This window comes from Toxorhynchites rutilus, chromosome 2 (genome assembly GCF_029784135.1).
Source record: "Toxorhynchites rutilus septentrionalis strain SRP chromosome 2, ASM2978413v1, whole genome shotgun sequence".
Lineage (NCBI taxonomy): Eukaryota > Metazoa > Arthropoda > Insecta > Diptera > Culicidae > Toxorhynchites > Toxorhynchites rutilus.
In genome coordinates this window covers 291,189,945-291,211,960 of record NC_073745.1, presented here as the reverse complement: position 1 = coordinate 291,211,960, position 22,016 = coordinate 291,189,945, and the positions used below count along the sequence as shown (strand labels likewise).

Sequence of the window (22,016 nt, the reverse complement as noted above, 5' to 3'; positions counted from 1 at the left end):
TGCATTCATATCGCCCGCGCATGTTGGCTTGTTTACATGGACGAATGTGGGAGAAAAACAATTAACGAAATAATGCAGTTGCGCTTGAGGAATGTTTCGTGGGAATCGTAAATTGAAGTGACCACGCATGAGTCATTTATTTTGAAACAATCAACTGCTTATGAGGAGAAGGATAATTTGTATATTGGGAGTTTTAAGATGGACTTTGGAACGGGGTTTGAAATCATACTACAACAGCATAAACGTCATTTTGTTCAACTAATTTAATTCGTTCTTTTTTATCGATGTCACTCGATTAATTTTATAGATCGTTAGAACACACTTTAAATATATTTATTTATTATTCAACAACCAAAATATTCACAAAAAAATTGTATGTCAGAAAAATGTTTGCCGAGTCAGCATGAAAATTTAGTAAGGTACTTACACTGCTTTCTTCATTGACCTGATCGGCAAAGCTCATCTTTGAATCCGCCTCCTCCAGCAAGAGACGAGTCGGCTGCATCTGTGTGGGCGACTTCGGAATGTCAACAATCTGCTGAGCTGCCGTCGTTGGAATGTTAGAAAATCTGGTCACTATGCAATCATCCGACACAACACCCACATCACTGGGCGATTGTTTTCGTTTCCGGGCACTCTTGAACAGGGGCTGTTCTTCATGTTTGATTTCATCTTCCGCTGGCCACTCAACAGGCACGTCCAGTGTCTCGAAGGTTTGCTTCCTAGCCAAGTCCCGCTCCTTCTGTATTCGTTTTGGCGGAGAACACTCGCCGTCGACATTCTTGTCATTGAGGGTTCCCGACGCGCTGCACACCGTAATATGTCGGTCGTCATTCTCAGGCGCAGGCTTTCGGTCATCCTCCTGGTGCAAATCGGTTAGACCACATATTTGGAACATTTCGGCAAGATTAAGCAGTGGCCGTATATGCTCCTGAGCTACGTGAATTTCTCCCCGATACATGAATTCCACAAGTGCTTCGAGCTCCTCCCACTTAACATCTTTGATAATGATGATAGGATGCTTGCAGGGAGTTTCAGCAAATATTGTCTGAAAGTAGGGACTGTTTGCGGCTAGAACTAGTTTATGTGCTTTCAACAGACGACCCTCGCTAACCAAGGTTACATCCACGAGAGATTCACTCCGGAAAAGTTGCTCGAATACAGTTGACAGATTGGTGTGATAGCCGTTCCATCGAAGGCAAAACTGCGCGTCCTGAGCAGACAACGCTGTCGTAAGACGTGGTGGCCCGGCGCCGATAAAACTACTCGCAGCCGGAGAATCGTTGTAATCAGAATTGTTCAGAGGCATTTTGACATGATTCGATTACCTGAAAAATGAATCGAAATTTCAATAGAAAATAAACACTAAACAATTCAATTCTAAACCTAAAAACGCAATCACACAGCGTATACCACAACCACTTTTTTCTCCAGCGCCATCAAATAGCCCAAAGGTAAAGCGCTACTTCGAAAGCCATAGTAATTCGATTCCAACGAAAAATTGCAGTTTAATATTATTACTGGTTGTTGTCGATAGAATATTCAAAAATTGGTTCCTTTTTTCTCTCTCCACATCGCAGGATCGTGTATGTGTGTTTATGGATGTTTATTCAATTCCGTTCTCTTTGTGTGACCATGTACAATTTCCTTCATTTTCGTGTGACTTGGCATAGTCAAGTCGGACGTCGTCATCATCATCGATGGCGTCGTACAATCCACTGGGCGACACAGGATTCAGCACGAGCAAAGATATTTCAATTGGTCCTGAAAATTGTAAATTTTCCATTTCGAATGGAAGAAATTGTTGCCGCTTTTTTTTCGGGGGGCGACTCTGCACTCGCTCGTGTTCGATTCGTGAAGTCCAGAATCGTAGAGAGTGACCAACCGGTTCCTTTTACACGGTCAGCACATTTAGGGAGCCAATGACGGCCAATGAGTGTGGGTAAGAAGGGGTTTGAACACGGCGGCGAGAGGGACAGTGAGAAAAAAAACCTTCGTTTGACTAATTTGTTTCGTGAAATGCGCGCACGTTTCTCTTCCTTCACCGAGACGGATGCTGGGGAAAAGTGGGAGGGGAAAACTATACGTACAGATGGAACTAAATAAATTATAAGCTACAGCCGTCGTTTTTTGCAGTCATCGACTACGAGAAATGTGCTCGATGTTGTCGGGAAAGGAAAAACAACGATGGCAAACTACATTTTTTAAAGCTGCATACATTTATTGCTGAATTTTTAAAATTTAATTTTCATATCGACGTAATTTTATCTCGCTCGTATTTATTCCCGGTGAGGGTTTGTCTTTCGTTTGTAGATTTTTTGTTGTTGTTGCTGGCGGTGCCAGAAAAAACGCAGCGAGCGCTCGATTGACTTTACTCTTGATGATGGGAACGAATCGTGTTTATGTCGCAGATTTATATCAACGGTAGCGCATGAAAAATTGTCGTTCTAAAATGTAATTTCTTTAAATGACATCTTGATATACCCTTGCATTTTTCGTCACGTTATATAGGGTTACCCCAAAAGTAATTGCCTATTTTTTTGACGTAGAACTACGTCTTTCAGGAAGGGTGCCAAATCGGAAAACAGGTCACGTTTTTTGTGAAATAAAGTTAACGTTAATAACTATTTTCACAGCGAACAAATTCTGATACCTTGCACACCAATGGAATCGGAAATTCTCTAAGATTCGTTTGATATACTATACAGTACAATCCACTAATGCCTAAACAGTTTAAATTAATGAAAACTGGAAGCATTCTCATTTTCCCATACATTTGTTCTGCCGATTTGTGTGTATTCCCGAACAGAGCTGTCAATAATGAGCAACTGATACATTCGTTTCTGCCCGCTTCCAACATATTTGGTTTCAATAAGCCATACGCGATTTGAAGCCACACCACTTCTCATTAGGTGGTCATCGAAGCAACATGGTTGCCGCAGAGCGTCGAGCTGGAGGGGATTGTTTTCTTGTCGGGTGAAGGAGGAGTATCGAATAGAGTTTCTTTCCACACGGGCCCTTCTCAGGGCTAGAGGCGGAATCCAAAAATAGAATAAAATGAAAGCACAGATGCGAGTGAGCGGATATCATTCATGCATAATGCTGGTTTCACACACATACACACACAGCTCGATATAGGGAGAGAAAGCCCTCTGTATCGAGGTGTGCTACGATAAAGAAGAGCAGCATACGAGATTTTTTTGTGCTAGTGCGGATACAGAAGAGTATCCAGAATTTTGGAATATAGATATACACTGCATTTATTTAAATAAACGTATATTCCATGGAAGTATGCTTCCAAATTCCAGCAGGGACACCTTACTATTGCATGTTGTGGGGTTCGATCACATCTGAAGCGGAATATAGGAGCAAAAGGGTTCATAGTTTGTGATCGATATCTGAGTGGGAAGGAGAAAGTCTGATGCTAGTTGAACCAAATAAACGAGTGCTGATAGCTTTCGACTCTACTCGACTTTTTGGAGTCTACTGAAGTAATAAAAAATTAAATAGTTAAAAAGATATCACAAAAATTTCGATGCATTCTACAAAAATATCCGAAGTGATAAACAAGTGGATTGAATAATATAATTACGTAGTTCTACGTCGAAAACTGCGGTCGTGTCCTAGATACAACCCATTACAATTTTTTATTACAAATAAACTTTTCTGTACATACAATAAACGCATAAAGATGGGATATACATTATTCTAAAGTTTATACTCCCAAGTTCTGGAATATTTTTCGAACACACTTTTACCTTGGTATTCGTAGATATAGTAGACAAAAATATCGGGAAGAGATAAAAAATCGATTTCTTTCTGTTTTCTCATAGATTTTTTGCCAACTGATTCAAAAGCAAATCCAATTAGCATTATCCACCAGGGTTCATTTAGTCCTTATAAGGTTCCTGTAGGAACTTTCAAAACAGTGATATTTTTGTTTGGAAGGAATTTCCTCGTCGTCTTTGATGATTAATTGTTTGCAGAATTTGAAAAGCACGCCTTTTCTGCGTTTCTGCTTTATTCTCGAGGCGTTAAGTTGCTTGTGTCTCCAATTTGTATGGAATTGAATCCAGAAAAAAATAAACATTGTCCAGGGTACGCTAAAGGACAGACAAGGAAAGTCAAATCACGATGAACTCGAACTATAAAGAGTGCAACAGATGGAATCGATCTAAAAAAAAATGGTGTTTGGGAATATCAAATACTTTAGTTCTGACAATCTATATATCTCTATATATAAAAATCTCGTGTCACGGTGTTTGTTACCGAACTCCTCCGAAACGGCTCGACCGATTTTGATGAAATTATACTCAAAATACTTGGTAGGTATGAGAATAGGTTGTAAACTATATATGATACCGGTAGGATACCGATAACCATACATTTAATACCGAATAGGGTGGCTCTATGCAGAAAAAAAGATCTGGATATTTTTTGTCAAAAATATTCTAATAATTTAACCGTTGTTCGTTTTTTCAACAGAACGAATTTATTTAAGTTGTTCAATGACTGATGGCGTAACGCCCGCTTCATTGAACATCCATCTACAAATACACAAGTAACATCAATTCATCTAAAGCAGGGAGCATCTCCGACGAGCTGGAAGCCTTTTTGAATGAGCACAATGAGTTATCGAAATTCTTCAAATCACATTTGCTCGGATTACAAAATGACAATGACGCTATTGCCATCAACCCTGATAAAACATCAGCTGGAGAGTACGTGTGTAGATCCAAAGCACAAGCGCTGCTGGAATCATGATAGCACGGTGACACGAGAAATTCAATGCGAAGAAAAAACAATTATCTGGAATTCATCGTTGACACACACCGTTCATACGACCCTCGCTATGTTCTTCTTCAATGGCACTAACGTTCCCAAGGTTTGCCTTCTCGACGTAGTACTACTTGCGTCATTTTTATTAGTAAATAGTTGAGATTTCTATGACTTACAATACGCCTTGAATGTATTCTGGAGTGGCATGCTCAAGAATACGCATGACTACAGTGCAAGTCAGAAGGGTTTCTTTAACGAAAAATCTCTTGCATAAACATTAGACCAATGAGACCCCGTCACAGATACTTAATTCATTATGAAAATCATTTCTCATTTTGAATATTTATGAACATGCGACGAAACAAACAGAGGGCGCGCTCGAAGGATTTTTATGTTTATCATATGGTGATTTGACATGGTCAAGAAACGCCAATTCAAGATATCGTAAGCTGTGCCAACAATTTATGGTATACGCGAAGGTAGAGATTGAACGACTGCAATTCTTACTACACAATCAACAAAAGCGGGGCGAGGAATAATACATTCACTTGCGAGATACTATCATGAGCAACGCCGACACAGCTTTAGTTATAGCCAGGCAAAGCGCAATGCATTGTCATGTCATGACGTGTGTTCAAACACAAAATGAAGTTCGATCGTAAAGGGTGTGTCACATCAAATTGCATCACGGAAAAAACGCTGTAGAAAATTATTTTTTAGGAATTATATCTTCAGCTTTCGCTTATAATCAGATAAGAGTGTATAGATCACGTTGGCCATGCTTCACTGTCAATTTTTCGTAAATTTGGAAAAATGTCGTCGAACGAATAAGAGCGTCGTGAATTAATCCTGTGCACTCATTTCGAGAATCCGGAGTTGTCACATCGGGACATCGGTAAGATGCTGGGAATCGTCCAATCCACGGTCAGCAGAGTACTAAAACGATACTTCGAGAACCTAACCATCGACCGGAAGGTGAAGAACGGCAAAAATGGATGCTCCGTCAGTGAAAAAGATCACAAGCGCGTAGTTAAGCAGTTTAGACGTGATCCGAGAAGTTCGGTCCGGGATGTCGCCAATAAGCTAAATTAAGCCCAATAGAGAAATATTGGGCGATCATGAAGCAGGCCCTCCGGAAGAACCCAAAAGTTGTCAAATCGGAGGTGGACTACAAGAGAAAATGGATTTCTGTTCAAAAAAAACTACAACCTGACGTTGTACAGAACCTTATGGACGGGGTAAAGAGGAAGGTGCGAGCATACGGGCTTGGGCTCGAAGTATGAATAAAAAAAAAATGCCAAAAGTTGTTTAATAGTTTTTATTTTACTGTCTAAAATTTTAAAAAGGATCGGTCTACTGGGCGAATTTCTACAGCGTTTTTTCCGTGATGCAATTTGATGTGACACACCCTTTATTCGTCCCCACATATTGTTGGTTGTATTCTGTTGAATGGAAAAAGCGCAATTTTTCATTCTGTTCAAGCTCAAGTCCAATCGAGTTGAGCAAATGTGACAACCTTGCCACGCAATTCGACGTAAACAACATTGGTCTCCATGTTCCATTTCTATGAAGCAAAAATAGTAATGGTTTTTCGGGTGGAATAAACACGCAAAATTTAGCATTCAAACACATTCAAAACAAATTTAGCATCCAAACGAAATCGAATAATAATTTTCATTCAAATTTCAACAATTTAGAATTATTTCCGGACTTATGCCGATCAGACAGAGAGTAAATTGAACCACAAATACGGATTAATTATTTTGACCATTGTTTCGCGACAAGGCGAACGAATTTAAGAGTGTAAAAGTCGATTTCGATCGAATTGTAAAATCCGATCACTCATATGCATATATGAATATTGAGTTCTACAAATCGGTGAAGAGTAATAAAAACATCCATGAATAAAGGAAGCAATATGGCTGTGTTTCAAACTTAGATTACCGATGTGAATACTCCTCGATTGAATGACAACGATAAAATAACGCGATTCCAAACAGGCCGATTAATCAGCTCCATTGAAGTTAGCTTCGCTGTTTTCCAATTTATGAATGAGACCAAGCTGTTATAAACCAAGCCATTTTGAAAATCACATGCACGTATTTTCTAACAAGGAGACAGCAATAAATATTGATTTTCTATATTTCATTTTTTCTACAAAAATATTTCATTTTTTACGACAAACTTATATTACTTTTTTCAGTTGACGTTTAACTTTTAAGAGATCAAACATGTAAGTTACGTTAATGAAATACACCAATAAACATCATATAACCTTTCGTTCAAATCATTCAATTCGTTTTTTTATCGGTCACATTCGATTTATTTTAAAGATCGTTAAAATATTCAAACACACTTACAATACATTAGTGTGTTTTATTCAACACCCAAAATATTCACTAGAAATAATTTATTTGGCAGAACAACGTTTGCCTGGTCAGCTAGTATGAATATAAAATATTTCATAGTGACGGAGATCTTGTGTATACAGTCAACAATTTTTGAAGTGTTTTCTCAATAAACCGCAAGAGAAAAACGTGATTTTAAACAAAACTCTTCCTGTTTTGGATGAAAATTTCTAACCTAAATCCAAATATGTTATGTATGCAGAGAGGCGTGATCATCATCGAGGAGAAGTTGATCGCTCTTCCTCCGACGACCACGTAAATCCATGGTACTCGCTTTATTATCTCTGATTAACATGCGCATGTAGGGTAATAAATAACACAGGTTCAGGAAAGTCAGCAAACGTTTTCAAAAGACTCATACACGTGAATTTCTGTATAGACGGTCCCGGTTTCAATGAAATGGTCGCCTTTCAAGCCGCACGTATCGATAACCTGCCAAACAATTTCGACAGTTTCACATGCTGGAAAATGTCAGCCACCTGTTCTCTTCCGATTACCGTACGAAAATTCTCTCCCAGGAAGCTTTTCGAAGTTTTTCTCGTCATTCGAGAATTGTGTTGACTTCAACCTTCTCGTTTAAAAAACGAGCCGGATCGTCGAATGATAAGAATTTTTTTTTATCCCATTTATTTATTTGAGGCTCATTAGCATTTTAGCTGTAACAGAGCCGAATTTTAATCGTGTACATGTCACATGATTATCATATCTATAATTAGCACATTACACACAGTTGCCATTCGCCAGTATTCCTTCTATACCATTACATATGGTACATTCACACAATAGCCATTTAGGCGTAAGAGTTTTCTATCTGTTCTTCCATTATCCAGTTAGACCGGACAGCGGAGACAGTTGATTGATCATTGTTGAGTTATTTATAGAACAGTAGCCCGATGTGTCTTGCAGAGCAGAGCAGTTGTATGGATGAATCGATCTTATTTCGACCGTGGATCGATCTCCATCGCTGATGATTGTTGCGTGGACGTAGCTATTCTGTAACAACACAAAGATGGTCAAATGAGGGCCCTGAGTTTTGAACTCGATCGCTTACTAAGCGAACGCGCAACCATTGTGGCTACGGAGACCCCCAGTGATAAGAAGTTATTGACCCCAAATTTCAACGATGAAGACAAGAAGACAGCCAAAACACGAACAGCACATCATAAAATCCTTTCTAAGAAATCACTCCGATGTGCGAGTTTCATTCTGATTCATCCCACCGTAATGGGAGCTGTGGGCTCTATGAAAAAAATCATACAATTTTCTGGTGAACTTCGTCCCGCCCAAAATTTATTTTTCGTTATCTCATTCACGTTTTTTTTACTAAGCGCACGTTCATAGGTCCAATCGCAGAACTGTTTATTGATTGATTTTCTAATTTACCCTTTAAAATTACCTTTTACTATAAAAGTTCTAGTACTTCTACCGGAACTCGTCATTATTATATAAGATTATTTTCAGACACAATTCTCGTTCAAGATTTTTCAACCATTTGCAAATAACATCTTTCTCCGTTACATGGAATAAATGTAAGATACAGAAAATATGATAGAATAAAGACAGCTCTAAATCAGACAATTTATTATGTTTCTTGCCACCTGAAACCTCCACATGCCAAATTCAGCACCATTTGCTTGATTAGTTTTCGAGTAATGCAGAAATTTGTGTTTCATTTGTATGGCAGATCACCCTTAGAAAGGGGATGAAGTATCTAACCACCGTAAAAACATTTATTGCACCCCAAAACCTCCACATGCCAAATTTGGTTTCATATGCTTGATCATTTCTCGAGTAATGCAGAAATTTATGTTTCATTTGTATGGCAGCTCCCCCTCTTAGAGAGGAAGGAGAAGTATATATTCACCATAGAAACGTTTCATGCTCCCTAAAACCTTCATATGCCTAATTTGGTTTCATTTGCTAAATTAATTCTCGAGTAATGTAGAAATTTGTGTTTCATTCGTATGGCAGGGGAGGGGCCTCGAACTATCATAAGAACCTTCCCCGACCCCAAAAACCCCTACATACAAATTTTCATGCCGATCGGTTCAGTAGATTCCGAGTCCATAAGATTCGGACAGACAGAAAGGCAGAAAAACAGACAGGCACCACTCCATTTTTATATATGGTCGGTGTTAAGTCAGAGGGGACCAAATCGCAAAATTAAAAATTTCGATTTATTGATTATATTTGGTTAAGCATTATGTGAGCTACATACCACATTTATCAGATTTGGAAAATCACGCATACAGCAGGAATAATTATTAATGATTTGTATAGTTACATTTTGAATTTCCGATTTCTGTTAATGAGAACACCTTCTACATGTTATTCTATAACATTTAAGCCACCCTATGGCAATGATTACTGATCAAAAGTGGAAAAGGGAAACAAAAACCGGAAATCATACATGATTCCGCGTGAGGATGTAATTTTAGCTGCTTCAATATCAAGCATTTTGGGTGGTTTAATACCAAAATTCAATTCGCTGATGGTTATATTTCGGTTTGTGAGTTAACAGAGAAGCGATATTAGGTATGTACGGAAAAGTAAATTCATTTTTGAGTGGAAAATTTTAAGTTATTGAAATAATTGTACTGGTGGGGTAAAACTGCAAGTGAGAGTGAGATGAACTGTGAAAAGTCTGCTCAATCTTTTCCTAAGGAACTCCCTGCGTCTATAAATGGAAATCAAATCGCCAAATGTGGACTGTTTAGAAGCTGACTGGAACCAAAAGCATAATAATTAAGGATATGCCCGTTTATACTGCTGAAAAGCACGATATCCCTTCTAGATGAATTAATTCGATTTTTTCATTTTTTAACGGACATTTGTGATGAGTTCAGACCTTGGTTGAATGAAATTATTCCTCTCGCGATCGATAAACGTCTAGGCTTCATATATTACAAACCTGTCCATATTACCCCCACTACATGTCCATTGTACCAGTATCGATAATTTTTGTACTTTTCGGTCTGTTTTTATTTTAGTAAAAAACATAGAAAAACACTTTTTTGTAAAATATTTGGCCAATTAGGGAAAAACAGGATATTGGATTGCAAAAAACTGCATCAAAGTTTTAGGAAACATGAGTTTCCAAAGATATAATTGAAGTCTTCTTAACATGTCCGTTTTACCCCCACCTCTCTACCATTTTCCATGGCGAAATGGCTCTATATCATGTGCAGACAGAGTGGACCATGTGACAATCATTTTTATATTGAATTTAAACAATATCCAAGCGCCGAATTCAAATCAACAAAACATTTTATGGAAGCTATCAGGTACCTTGTCGAAATGTGCTTGAATCAGTTAGTATGAAATGTGCACATTCTGAGTATATTAAAAAATAAACTTGGTCCACTCCGACTGAACGGATCAGTGAAAAATTCTGGTCTTCAATGTGTATGAACGCAAAATGTACTATTTCAGAGTGCGATTCAGAATGTAGCGATGACAATGAATTCAAATTTGACGATTCTATTGACGAATACTGTCTAAGATGATTGAAAATGGGAAGTTTATGCTTAACATGTTTTCCGTGCAATCATATTCATTCCAGCAGTAGATGGCAGAGACTATTATGCTGAACACGAACAAATGTTTATGCAGTTCCAAACTCATAATCCTTCTTCCTCTAGTTTTCATAGCAGAATGGCACACTTTGACACACAACTGTTAATTGATTGAGAAATATTTCGAAATTGTTCAGTCATAGTGAACCAACTCTTCAAAAATGCTTCCTTTGGTTCAGTCAGAGTGGACCATGTACGTATAGGCAGCCAAATAACTGCCTTTTTTGGCGTGATACATGATGTTTTTTTACAACTATCATACGTAAAAGTATTACCAGAGAGTAGCTAACATTTCTGAGAACAATATTGAACGAAAAAATTAAATGCTTTGAAAATTGCAGAGCATTCAACTTTATGTTCGTTTTTCTTGAAATCATAAAAAAGTCACATGGTCCGGTCTGACTTAACACCGACCATATATAGATAGATTATTGTACTACAGAAATAATTTGAAATCAAAGAATAACATTCATTTTGAGTTACGATTTGTTCACATTTAAAAAAAAATTCAAATCGAGCGTCTGAAACCGGTAACCCCCGTGGCAGTCAACGTGTTAAGGATGTGTTAGTTTTTATGAAGTTTTATTAAGTATGAAGTTTGTTCTTCAATGTTAGGGAACAAAAATGTAATGAAACGGAATTGATATTTTATTTTTATATTATTTTGCAACAAAGAAACCCTAAAAAGTTGTTAGCAAAATAAAGTACCCACTCAATTTTAATAAAATCTTATTTTTGAATAAAATTTAAAAAGAGCATGATTTTTTAATTTCTCATGGCGCACTGAGAAAAATAAAAGACAAATAAAAAACATTATTTGTTTTGTTTGTTCAGAGCTCGACAAAACGTCCAAAAATACCAAAAATACCCTAAAAGAAAGTAAAAATCAATTTGTATTGAAAAAAATGGGTGGGTTATATCTATGATATAACCGCAAGGTTTTCGTGGGACTACCTTACCTTTGCAATTATTTGTTTGTATTGCCATGTGAGGTCAATTCATGCATTTGGATAGATTATGATCTTCGTTACAAGTAAATTTAATGACTGTCTTTTTACGTTTGGTATGATGACATCTTGGACTTCATCACAGACTTCAATGTGTTAAACAAACACATTTCAGTTGGAATAATAATACCCCCGATTTGCATGTATTTGCATTTCCGAGTTCTCCAGACACCTTCGTTTAGAAGTCTGTAATAGGTAAACACATTTCACCCGAAATAAGAAGGGGCCCGAATCGCATGTATTTGCGATGCCAATTTCCCCACGCTCCCTGGATTAGAAGTCTGTGTTAGAGAAACACATTTCATGACTCCAACTTGCATGTATTTGCAATGTCAATTACCGCACGCTCCATGGATTAGAAGTCTGTGTTAGGGAAACACATTTCAGTCGGAACAAAAATACCCCCGACTTTCGTGTATTCGCAAAGTGGATTCCCCCAGGCACATTTATTTTGAAGTCCGTGTTAGGGAAACACAGCTCGGTTGGAACAAAAATACCCCCTACTTGCATGTATATTTGCTAAGTGGATTCCCACAAGTACATTGAATTTGAAGTCTGTGTTCGGGAAACCGTAAATCGGGCCAATCAAAACTAGGCAGTTAGGGCGTTTAGATAACGCTTGACATTTCACAGTTTTTCAATTGTTTATCTAATGAAAAATAACATTTTATTAATTGCGACAGAAGCGTAGAGATATTCCGTATCAATTGATGCAAACATCTTTCCGATCCAGTAAGAAATGTTCGAGTTATAAGTATTTGGAATCTTTCATTTTTTCCTGCATGTTCTGTGTTTAGGTTTTCGTTTTACCCCCCATATACTCCGGTTAGACGTAGTCCCACGTCAAAAAAATGAATATTGTTGATAAGCTTTCATCGCAAGACCCTCGAGTTGTGTATGTTGCGACATTTTCACATGTTTCGAAGGAAATGGCACTACCTGGTGCATTTGTACACGTATCGTACACGTACACGTACACGATCGCATTTAATCCGACGCTAAAAAAATGGAGAACGCAGTGATTCCAAAAGTGATTCCCTTGTATATCGGAAAATTGCTGGTTTGTGATGTGCAAAACGGTTAATCGCACCGGAATTTTGCTAGGATGTAGCAAAATCCAGCAAGGCAGCGATTGGGAAAATTCTTCTGAAACTAGAAGCGTTCGGAAAATCGACGGGTTAATGATGACTGATTCCTACATCAACATCCTTCGGAAAATTCATGAGGTTTCGGAGACCTAGACGGGTCTTGAAGAGATTGTTCATATTTCAGCAAGGCAATGACCCGAAGCATACTTTCACGAAGGCCAACAATCTTTCTCCCGGTCTCTCCCGGATCAAACCGATTGAAAGGTCTCCACAAAACCCAGATCTCAAACCTATGGGCGATTCTCAGTTATAAAACTAGTGTAAGCCACAAAAGCGTGCCGAAGTGCCTGTAGCAGATCCTGAAGGCCAAAAGAGAACACAATGATTATTAAAATCCTTTTTTTAAATACAAATTGATTTGTTTTCTCTTTAAGTATGGTGGAAGTACCTATCATAGCAATATTACCTATTATGGTAATACGAGTAAGTTTTTTTTTATTATTTTGGAAAACATATCTTATTTTTAATGGCTCTAATACGTTTTTTAAACATCAGAAATCTCTTCTTCGTCGATTTTGGTACTTGATTCCATGTGAAACATTGTTGTTTTGTTGAAAAATTTAGTTTGAAAATAGTATGCCTCATTGATGCTTGCTTCTTAGCATTTTTCTAAGAAATATGCGGTCAAAATAATGAGATTTTTATGCTGTGAAGTGTCTGTTTTGATGAAAACACAGTGTAGACGCATACATTACAACCTTCTCAATGTAGTAATCGACCAGTTCATGATGAACAATTGAATAACTGTTAAATATCAAGCGTTATCTAAACGTCCTAACAGACAAGTTTTGATTGGCCCGATTTACGGTTTCCCCAACACAGACTTCAAAATCAATGTACCTGTGGAAATTCGCTTTGCAAATATACATACAAGATGGGGTTTTTTTTGTTCCCACCGAGCTGTGTTTCCCTAACACGGACTTCAAAATTAATGTGCCTGGGAGAAACCGCTTTACAAATACATGCATATCGGAAGTAATTTTTGGTGTTGAGTAATTTTGTACTCGCTTTGTACTGAGAAGTCTGGGAAAATCGTCATTATAAATACTAGAGGTTAATGAACTTTCGCGGTTCGTGAACAACGTAAACATAAGATGTGCAATAATTTCAGAGGAAAATTTCTTCGTTCAAATATTAGGCTGTCAAAAAAGTCCTGCGGTATTTTTTTTTTTGAATTTTCATTTGTTCATCATCTGTTTTAAGTCAAATATGGCCGTTTTGTTCGATGACTTGTTCCCAACGAGATGCCAACTTCATAATACCCCTGTTATAGAAGCTCGCTTCCTTATTGGCAAAAAACTCGGATAGCCTATTTTCACAGGCCTCTTTTGTGGCTAACTTCTGACTACCTAGCTCGTTCGCCATGGACAAAAACAGGTGGTAGTCACTTGGTGCAAGGTCCGGACTATACGGCGAATGCAAAAGAACCTCCCATCCGAGCTCCCGGAGCTTCTGGCGCGTCACCAAAGAAGTGTGTGGCCTGGCGTTGTCCTCATGGAAGACAATGCGGCCTCTGTTTATCAAAGATGGCCTCTTCTTCATGAGTGCTACCTTCAAGCGGTCCAGTTGTTGGCAGTACAGGTCCGAATTGAGCGTTTGGCCATAGGGAAGCAGCTCATAATAGATTATTCCTTGACAATCCCACCAAACACACAGCAGAACCTTCCTGGCCGTTAATGAGGGCTTGGCCACCGTCTGAGCCCTTCAGCGGACTTCGACCACGACCGTTTGCGCTTCACGTTGTCGTAAGTGATCCACTTTTCATCGCCAGTCACCATCCGCTTCAGAAACTGGTCGATTTTGTTGCGATTCAGCAGCGATTCACATGTGTCGATACGGTCAAAGATGTTTTTTTGCGTCAACGTGTGTGGCACCCATACATCGAGCTTCTTTGTGAAGCCAAGCTTTTTCAAATGGTTAATAACGGTTTGATGACTTATCCCCAGCTCTTGACCGATGCTACGGCTGCTACTATGCCGGTCTTTCTCGGCTAATTCAGCGATTTTGTCGCAATTTTCGACGACAGGCCTTCCGGAGCGTGGCGCATCTTCGACGACCTCTACACCAGAACGAAAACGTTGAAACCATCGTTGTGCGGTGGAAATGGAAACTGTATCGGGTCCATAAACCGCACAAATTTTATTGACAGCTTGAGATGCATTTTTGCCTTTGTCATAGTAGTACTGTAAAATATGTCGGATTTTCTCTTTATTTTGCTCCATATTTGCGACACTATAACTCACGAACGACTTAATCAAACAAAACACTGTCAAGGACTATATTATAGCGCGCAAAAATACCTTTCCAACAAGCTATAGTATGACTCGATACAATGAATACAACTAGAACTACGCGCTTACAACGACACCTCGCGGAAATACCGCAGGACTTTTTTGACAGCCTAATACTTTGGTACTCCTAGGCATCATATCAAGCGTAAAAGGACGTTCACCAAATTTATTTGTAACGAAGAACATAATCTATTATAAAAAATATAAAATATAAAAATTTCGATGCATTCTAAAATAATATTCGAGGTGGTAAACAAGTGGATTGCATAATATAATTGCGTAGTTCTACGTCGAAAATATGCGGTCGTGTTCTAGATACAACCCCTTACCATTTTTTAAATTTGAAATACAAATAATTGGTTGTTGTTCTTTGCATATTGAAATTATGTGGCAAAAAATCTGTCTAGAAGGCCATAGTTATAGTAAGAGAAAGTAAATTAAGAGAATCGATAGAAGCAAAAGCAAAAATTAGGCAAAAATTGAAAAATTTTCTTGTACAGAATTTATTAGAATTTTCAAAACTGCCTTCTAATTTGGGAATAGTCGCATTATTTAAAAAAGTATTCATTAGAAAAAGGGAAATTTTTCATTCCATCAAAACCTTTTCCTGTAGTAAAATGACCTACAGGAGCGCTCTTTGAATCAAATGAATGCTGATTGATAAGGTTAGTTGGAACTAAGTCAATAGGCTTAGTTAATAAAACACTGTGTTAATCAACACAATCTTTAAAAAAGGAAAAAACGTTTTTTTTTCAGTATTGTTATCCACTACACCTACACACAAAAAGCATTCAAGTATTACATCTCTAAACATCTCTAAAAATGTACATAAGCTTCAAAATTATGTACATTCTATCTTCATGCGCCGGTTTTTCACAAGGTTACAGCGTTTTTAAAATCACTCAAAAACTTCGACTTCGCGCTCCGTTCTCTTAATTTTTATCGCGTGTAGTATCAACGACATAGTATTGCATACTAGGAATAAGTTTTAGAAGCATAATTTTATTTAAAAATTATTATTGAACTATTATTTGAATCTTATTAACACTTTTTCCATGTGACACCGGCTATTACCATAAAAGGTACACTTATTACTCCATGAACAGTATTACCATAATGGGTAAATGGAAGTGACATTTTCAAACATGATTTTTATGCAATTTAGTCAAATAATCATCGAAATATCAGTGAGAATCTTCAAAAACAGAGTTCAAACTGCTAGAAAAAGTATACTTTTGTATACTTTTGAACTAAAATAGTGTATTTATTCGCCAATTTCTGCAAGTTGGTGAAATATGTCCTCCATAATTGGTACACTTACCCTAATTTTTTCCAGTGTGCCATAAGTGAAACTTATAAAGAGTATAAAAAATAAGATACCAAATAAGATTACAGTGTGTTCACTTTAATTTTAACCAAATAAATGATAAATTATGAAAAGAAGTGATCCAAAAATGATGAGGTGGGCACTTGATTTTGCTTATCGATGTATGTTATAAGGCTATAAAGTTTTTGGCTAAGTGGGATAAACTTTGTTGTTATCAGATTTTATAAATAATCAACATTTTGATTTTTCGCTTTTATTATCTCATTTTTGATTAACTTGTCACTTAGTTCGCTTTGACTTAAATCCCCCGTATTCTGTTGATAAAACAAAAATAAGAAATGCTACTTATTCCACTTCTATCATATTATATTGTCAATCAGTTCACACTGTTGACTGGATGACTAATAAAATGTGTCTCGCCTCACAAATGATTATTAGTTTCATTTTCATTACTCAGGTGGATATTCGCACGAATTTCGGACGTTTTTTGAGCTCTGAACAAATAACATCAATAATATTTTTACTATCAATTATTTCATTATTTGTTTCGTTATCTTTCAACAAGAAAACAAAAACTACACGAAAAAAATATTCTAAATTAGAATAGTTAAAAGCTGGTGAAATGAGGAAATTCAGAAAAACGTAAAAATTCCGCTATTATACATCGGAGGTGCTCCTGCGGCCGAGTGCTTAGCGTCACACCTAACATTCCGGGGCTTCGGGTTCGATTCCCGTTCTGGTCGAGGGAATTTTTCGTCAAAGAAATTTCCTCCGACTTGCACTATGGTCACGCGTATTCTAGAGCTTGCCACGCATTCAAGGCGTGTTATTTGGCATAGAAATCTCAACTGAGTACTGAGAAAAATGGCACAAGTAATACTACGTTGAGATGGCGAAGTTCCTCTAGGACCGTTAGTGCCATGTAAGAAGAAGAAAAAGATGAACATCGGACAAGTCGAAAAAAAAAATTTATCCGAATGGCGGCCTTTTGAAAAAAAAAAACAGTTTTTTCCAGCCTGAATAAAACCAGTTTTGAGAAAAGTGCAGTTTTGTGTTTAAATCGTCCTAGTTTACATACCGCATCTTTAAAATGCCTATAACTCGGTAAATAATGGGGTTTTCGAAAAAAAAGGTACATTCTGGAATACATATATTTCAGTTTTTCCTCGAATTTTAGACTTAGAACTATCAAAAAACGTGACGAATTCAGAATGACAATGTGCAATTGTTTTGTTTTGAGGCTTATTTGCAAGTTTTGTTGAATAAGATAGAAACAGGTGCATTTGTAGGCAAAACATTAATATTTATTTCATGTGAATCATTTGCTTCGACTCGGAAGATTTGGGCTCATTCCATTTCGTTAGCCTCTATGTGTTCTGTGTAGTCATATTTGAGTGTTTCCCAGTAGATGTTCCAACTATTTTTGATTTAAGATCCATTTCGGTTCGCTAGTTTTTACAACATACGCACAAACAGATACCAAACCTGTCCAGCAACAACGGGCAGAATTTTGTAGCGAAATGGCGAAAGACACAAAAGCACAATGGAAGGATGAAAAACTCTGTAGCGGAAATTCCCTAACGAATCATCGCCGTTTTTCCTGGAGTACTCTCAGTCCATGCCTAGAACACAGTTAGTCCAGCCCAGAATTCTCACACGGATTCACCATCCAAACGTAAGGTGAGAGCTTCGTATCCTCAGCCCACTCGGTGGAGACTATTTTCAATAACGCGACCAACAAGGTGTCCGGGAATGGGCCACTGGCCTACCGAAAAGTGTTTGTGTGATGTGTGTGTATGTATGTATGTTTTTGCAAAGTTCCACTTTTCACCATTTATATTGATTTAGAGTTTCCTTCCCATGAACACTGCTGACTGTTTCTCGATGCAGCAGGAAGAATGGGCAGAGGCAGTTTAGAAGCGCTTCCAACTGTTGTGGGTGGAGGATGCATTCGTGCATCTCGTTTTAGCGGAATGCTTTCGAGTAGTGAGTGGTGTAGTAAGAAAATGTATTCCCTTCGCTGGAATCTGGACCACCGAGCGTGTGTGATAAAAGCACCCGCCGTAGGCCTCAGACGGATGCATCTGAAAAAAAATATTTTCCTCAAATTTCACCGAAAAAAAAACCTCATACGAATAGAGAGTACGATAGTCGAGTTTTCATATTGTTCCTACGATATATACCAATCACTTCAACCCTGAAGCAACCGGCGATGAATTGCTGCACTGCATGGGAGAAATTGGGTACCGGAATTAGAAATCCTCGACGACCGAAGCAGCAGTTGCCGTCGTCGACATCGAGTTCTGTTGTCGTCGTTGTCGTGTTTGACGTCGGCCTCTTCGCTAGGCGCTGGCAGGCGAGATTCTCCTTTTGCCTGTTTTGTTATTGTATTATATTTTAAAATAGAGAAAACGAATCGAACCGAAAAGAACGGACCAGATCAGCAAGAGGCGACGACGCTGCGAACGCTTGGAACGGAATTGAAGTTGGAGCCCAGCGGTTCCCGATTCGAAATTCGAGGATTTATTGTTTCATGTGTTTACTCGTTCGCATCTCACGTATGTGCTTGTGTGTATGCGTGGGTGGCGTGTGGGCGGCAGGACTTTCGTTTCTATCGAATCGAACGGGATCTGCAGTCGAGCTGCAAGTCCCTCTTTGCCGTGGATGGAGAGGGTGTTAGGCATTTCCTGGGTAGATATTTCACTCGCCATCGTTATTATCAACAAGAGAAAACTGCAAATGCAATGTTGTACGATATATGTGCAAACAAATATTAAACGAGGAGTCTTAGTAGGATGGGGTTTTTTGGGGGGTGAGAAGGCCTTTCGGTTGATTCTCCTAGAGGAGCCGCCCCTATCGCGAGGGACGCAGAACGTGAAGCGAAATAGAGATGTTATTTTTCGATGGACAAATTGATTTTAGTCTCCATCTTTCCCAACTCTCATCGTCGTTCGAATTGTCGTTGTGGGTGCAGCTTAGAACTGGGATACGCAAAACGTCGTCTCTTCGGTTGGTCAAACGGTGATGTGGAAAATGTAGGGCTCCATTTTTTGGGTGGTTTGCACTCCATCTGTGACCGTTGCGTTTGTGAAAGTGCAGCCCCGCTAAGGAGGTGGAGGGAAACTGCTATATGCGGGTGCGTTTTTGTCTGTCGAACCGAGCCTATGATTGATTCTTTTCTCTTTCTGATGTTGTTGATGTTGTTTCCATCTGCTGCGCCGGTTCAATGAATAAATAATTGCTTAAATTGTACACATCATATCTTCGACTAGGACTTTGTGCGATGACGATGACAGCAGCGGCTGTGTGCTCTTTTTGGGTCGTTCTTGCACTCTTTGAGACTTTTGCTGCATTCATTCCGTCGATAGGTACAATAGTTGAGTGTGGTTGGAACGTACAATATTAGATTTTCTCGTGAGAGTCCAACTACAGTGGAATGCCTTTTCGGCGTTTCTCGAACTACACTTCATCATGGGAGTCCTCTGAAAAATTGAATTATTAAGTTAGTTGACGAGCTCCATAGTTTCCAGCATTTGTGCGAAAATGTAAGGAAGGATATTCGTGGAACAAAGGGAAAACTACTTTTTTTAATTATTCCCGAGCTGCAATCGATTCTACAACATTTACATGACATCCATCTACCCGAAATATATTTGCCTGGAGGACATTTACTCGAATTCCATAAACCCGAACGTACCATCCCCCCAAATATAGAAGATGGAAGAATTCTATAACATTTGATTACGATGTTTGTCAAATATTCTAACAAATATGATCAATCAAATATCATTAATACAATTCATCGTGAAAAGCTCATTTGTTAAAAATTTGGTGGCCAGCTATAGGCATGATGCGGGCCGAATTAGATTTTACATCATGACCGCGAGCCGCAATTTTTCCCACTGTTGTTTATGATAAAATGTAAAATATACGGATTTAACCGGTTGTATATATGGCTTACTTCATTTTTTTTCAATTAGAACCATTTTGTTTATATGATACTAGCTGTACCCTGCCACGCTTTGCTGTGGCACATTGTGGTTGTTGGGTTGAGTTAAATTTTTCAATTTTACATGTTGTAACAACAATCCTCGATGCGTTTGGTTGTTTTGTATATTGTATCATAGTTTGAGCTCAATGTGTTCCGAACTTTTCGAGTTTTTGACGTGTACACAAACGAACAGAACGAACGAACATTTTCATACATATATAGATGAGGAAAATAGATATTTTTTAAATTTTGAAACACAATTTCAGTTCACGATTTTCTCAAACACTTGAAAAAAAATTTGTTCCAATCAAATAGAATACACACTCAATTTCAATTTCAATTGACATTCTAATGTGTTTTCATTAGAAGGTCGATTTCGGTAATACACTATGGTCATGTGAAAAATCATTTTTCTCCAAAATTTTTAATGTTTCATGTCGTAACAACATTCCTTGAAGTGTGTGTCCAATTTTGAGCTTAATCAGCTCCGAACTTTTCGAGTTTTCGTAGCGTACACAAACGAACATCACATTTTTATATATATACTAGCTGACCCGGCAAACTTCGTCCCGCCCTAAATTTGTTTTTTGTTATCAATACTTTCAAACATTCACGTTTTCATACTATGAGCAAGTTCATGGGTCCAATCGCAGAACTGTTCATTGATTGATCTTCTAATCGACCTTGTTTAATTTTGTATGACAGCTCCCCCTTAAAGAGGGGGGTGGAGTGTCTAACCACCGTAAAAACATTTATTGCACCTTAAAACCTTCACATGCAAAATTTGGTTCGATTTGTTTGATTAATTCTCGAGTAATGTAGAAATTTGTGTTTCATTTGTATGGCAACCCCCTTAGAGAGGGGGGTGGAGAGTCTAACCATCATAGAAACATTTATTGCACCCTAAAACCTCAATATGCCTAATTTGGTTTCATTTGCTTGATTAATTCTCGCGTAATGCAAAAATATGTGTTTCATTTGTATGGCAAACCCCCCACCCCACCTAAGAGAAAGGGGTGGAGTGTCTTACTACCATAGAAACATTTATTGCACCCCAAAACCTTCACATGCCAAATGTTGTTTCATTTATTTGATTAATTCCCGAATAATGTAGAAATTTGTGTTTCATTTGTGCACCCGTGGCCGAGTGGTTAGCGCCAACACTATCATGCCGGGTGTTCGGGTTCGATTCCCGTTCTGGTTGGGGGATTTTTCGTCAAAGAAAATTCTTCCGGCTTGCACTGTGGTCGCGCGTATTCTAGAGCTTGCCACTCCAGAGTACATTCAAGGCGTGTTATTCGGCATAGAAATCTCAACCAAGTATTAATGAACGACGCTAGTTAATGAATACGTTGAGACGGCAAAAGTTCCACAGGGAACGTTAACGCCATTCAAGAAGAAGAAGTTGTGTGGCAGCCCCATTCCCGAGTAATGTGAAAATTTGTGTTTAATTTATATGGCAGCCCCCCCTTAAAAAGGGGGGAGGAGTC

General features: G+C 38.2%; 1 protein-coding gene across 5 annotated transcripts in view; it reads right to left on the bottom strand.

The window, feature by feature from the left end:
* LOC129769980 (uncharacterized) overlaps positions 1 to 22,016 on the bottom strand; it is a 200,881-nt gene that overhangs the window by 123,175 nt on the left and 55,690 nt on the right. For 3 of the 5 annotated variants that reach the window (XM_055772528.1, XM_055772529.1, XM_055772527.1), the window contains one exon: positions 428 to 1,328. In XM_055772528.1, the coding sequence (XP_055628503.1) occupies positions 428 to 1,309 (882 nt within the window). In that variant the 5' untranslated portion in view covers positions 1,310 to 1,328. Of the gene's footprint in view, positions 1 to 427; positions 1,329 to 1,386; positions 1,967 to 22,016 lie in introns of those variants that run through there. The other 2 variants (XM_055772530.1, XM_055772532.1) reach the window with 2 other exon arrangements.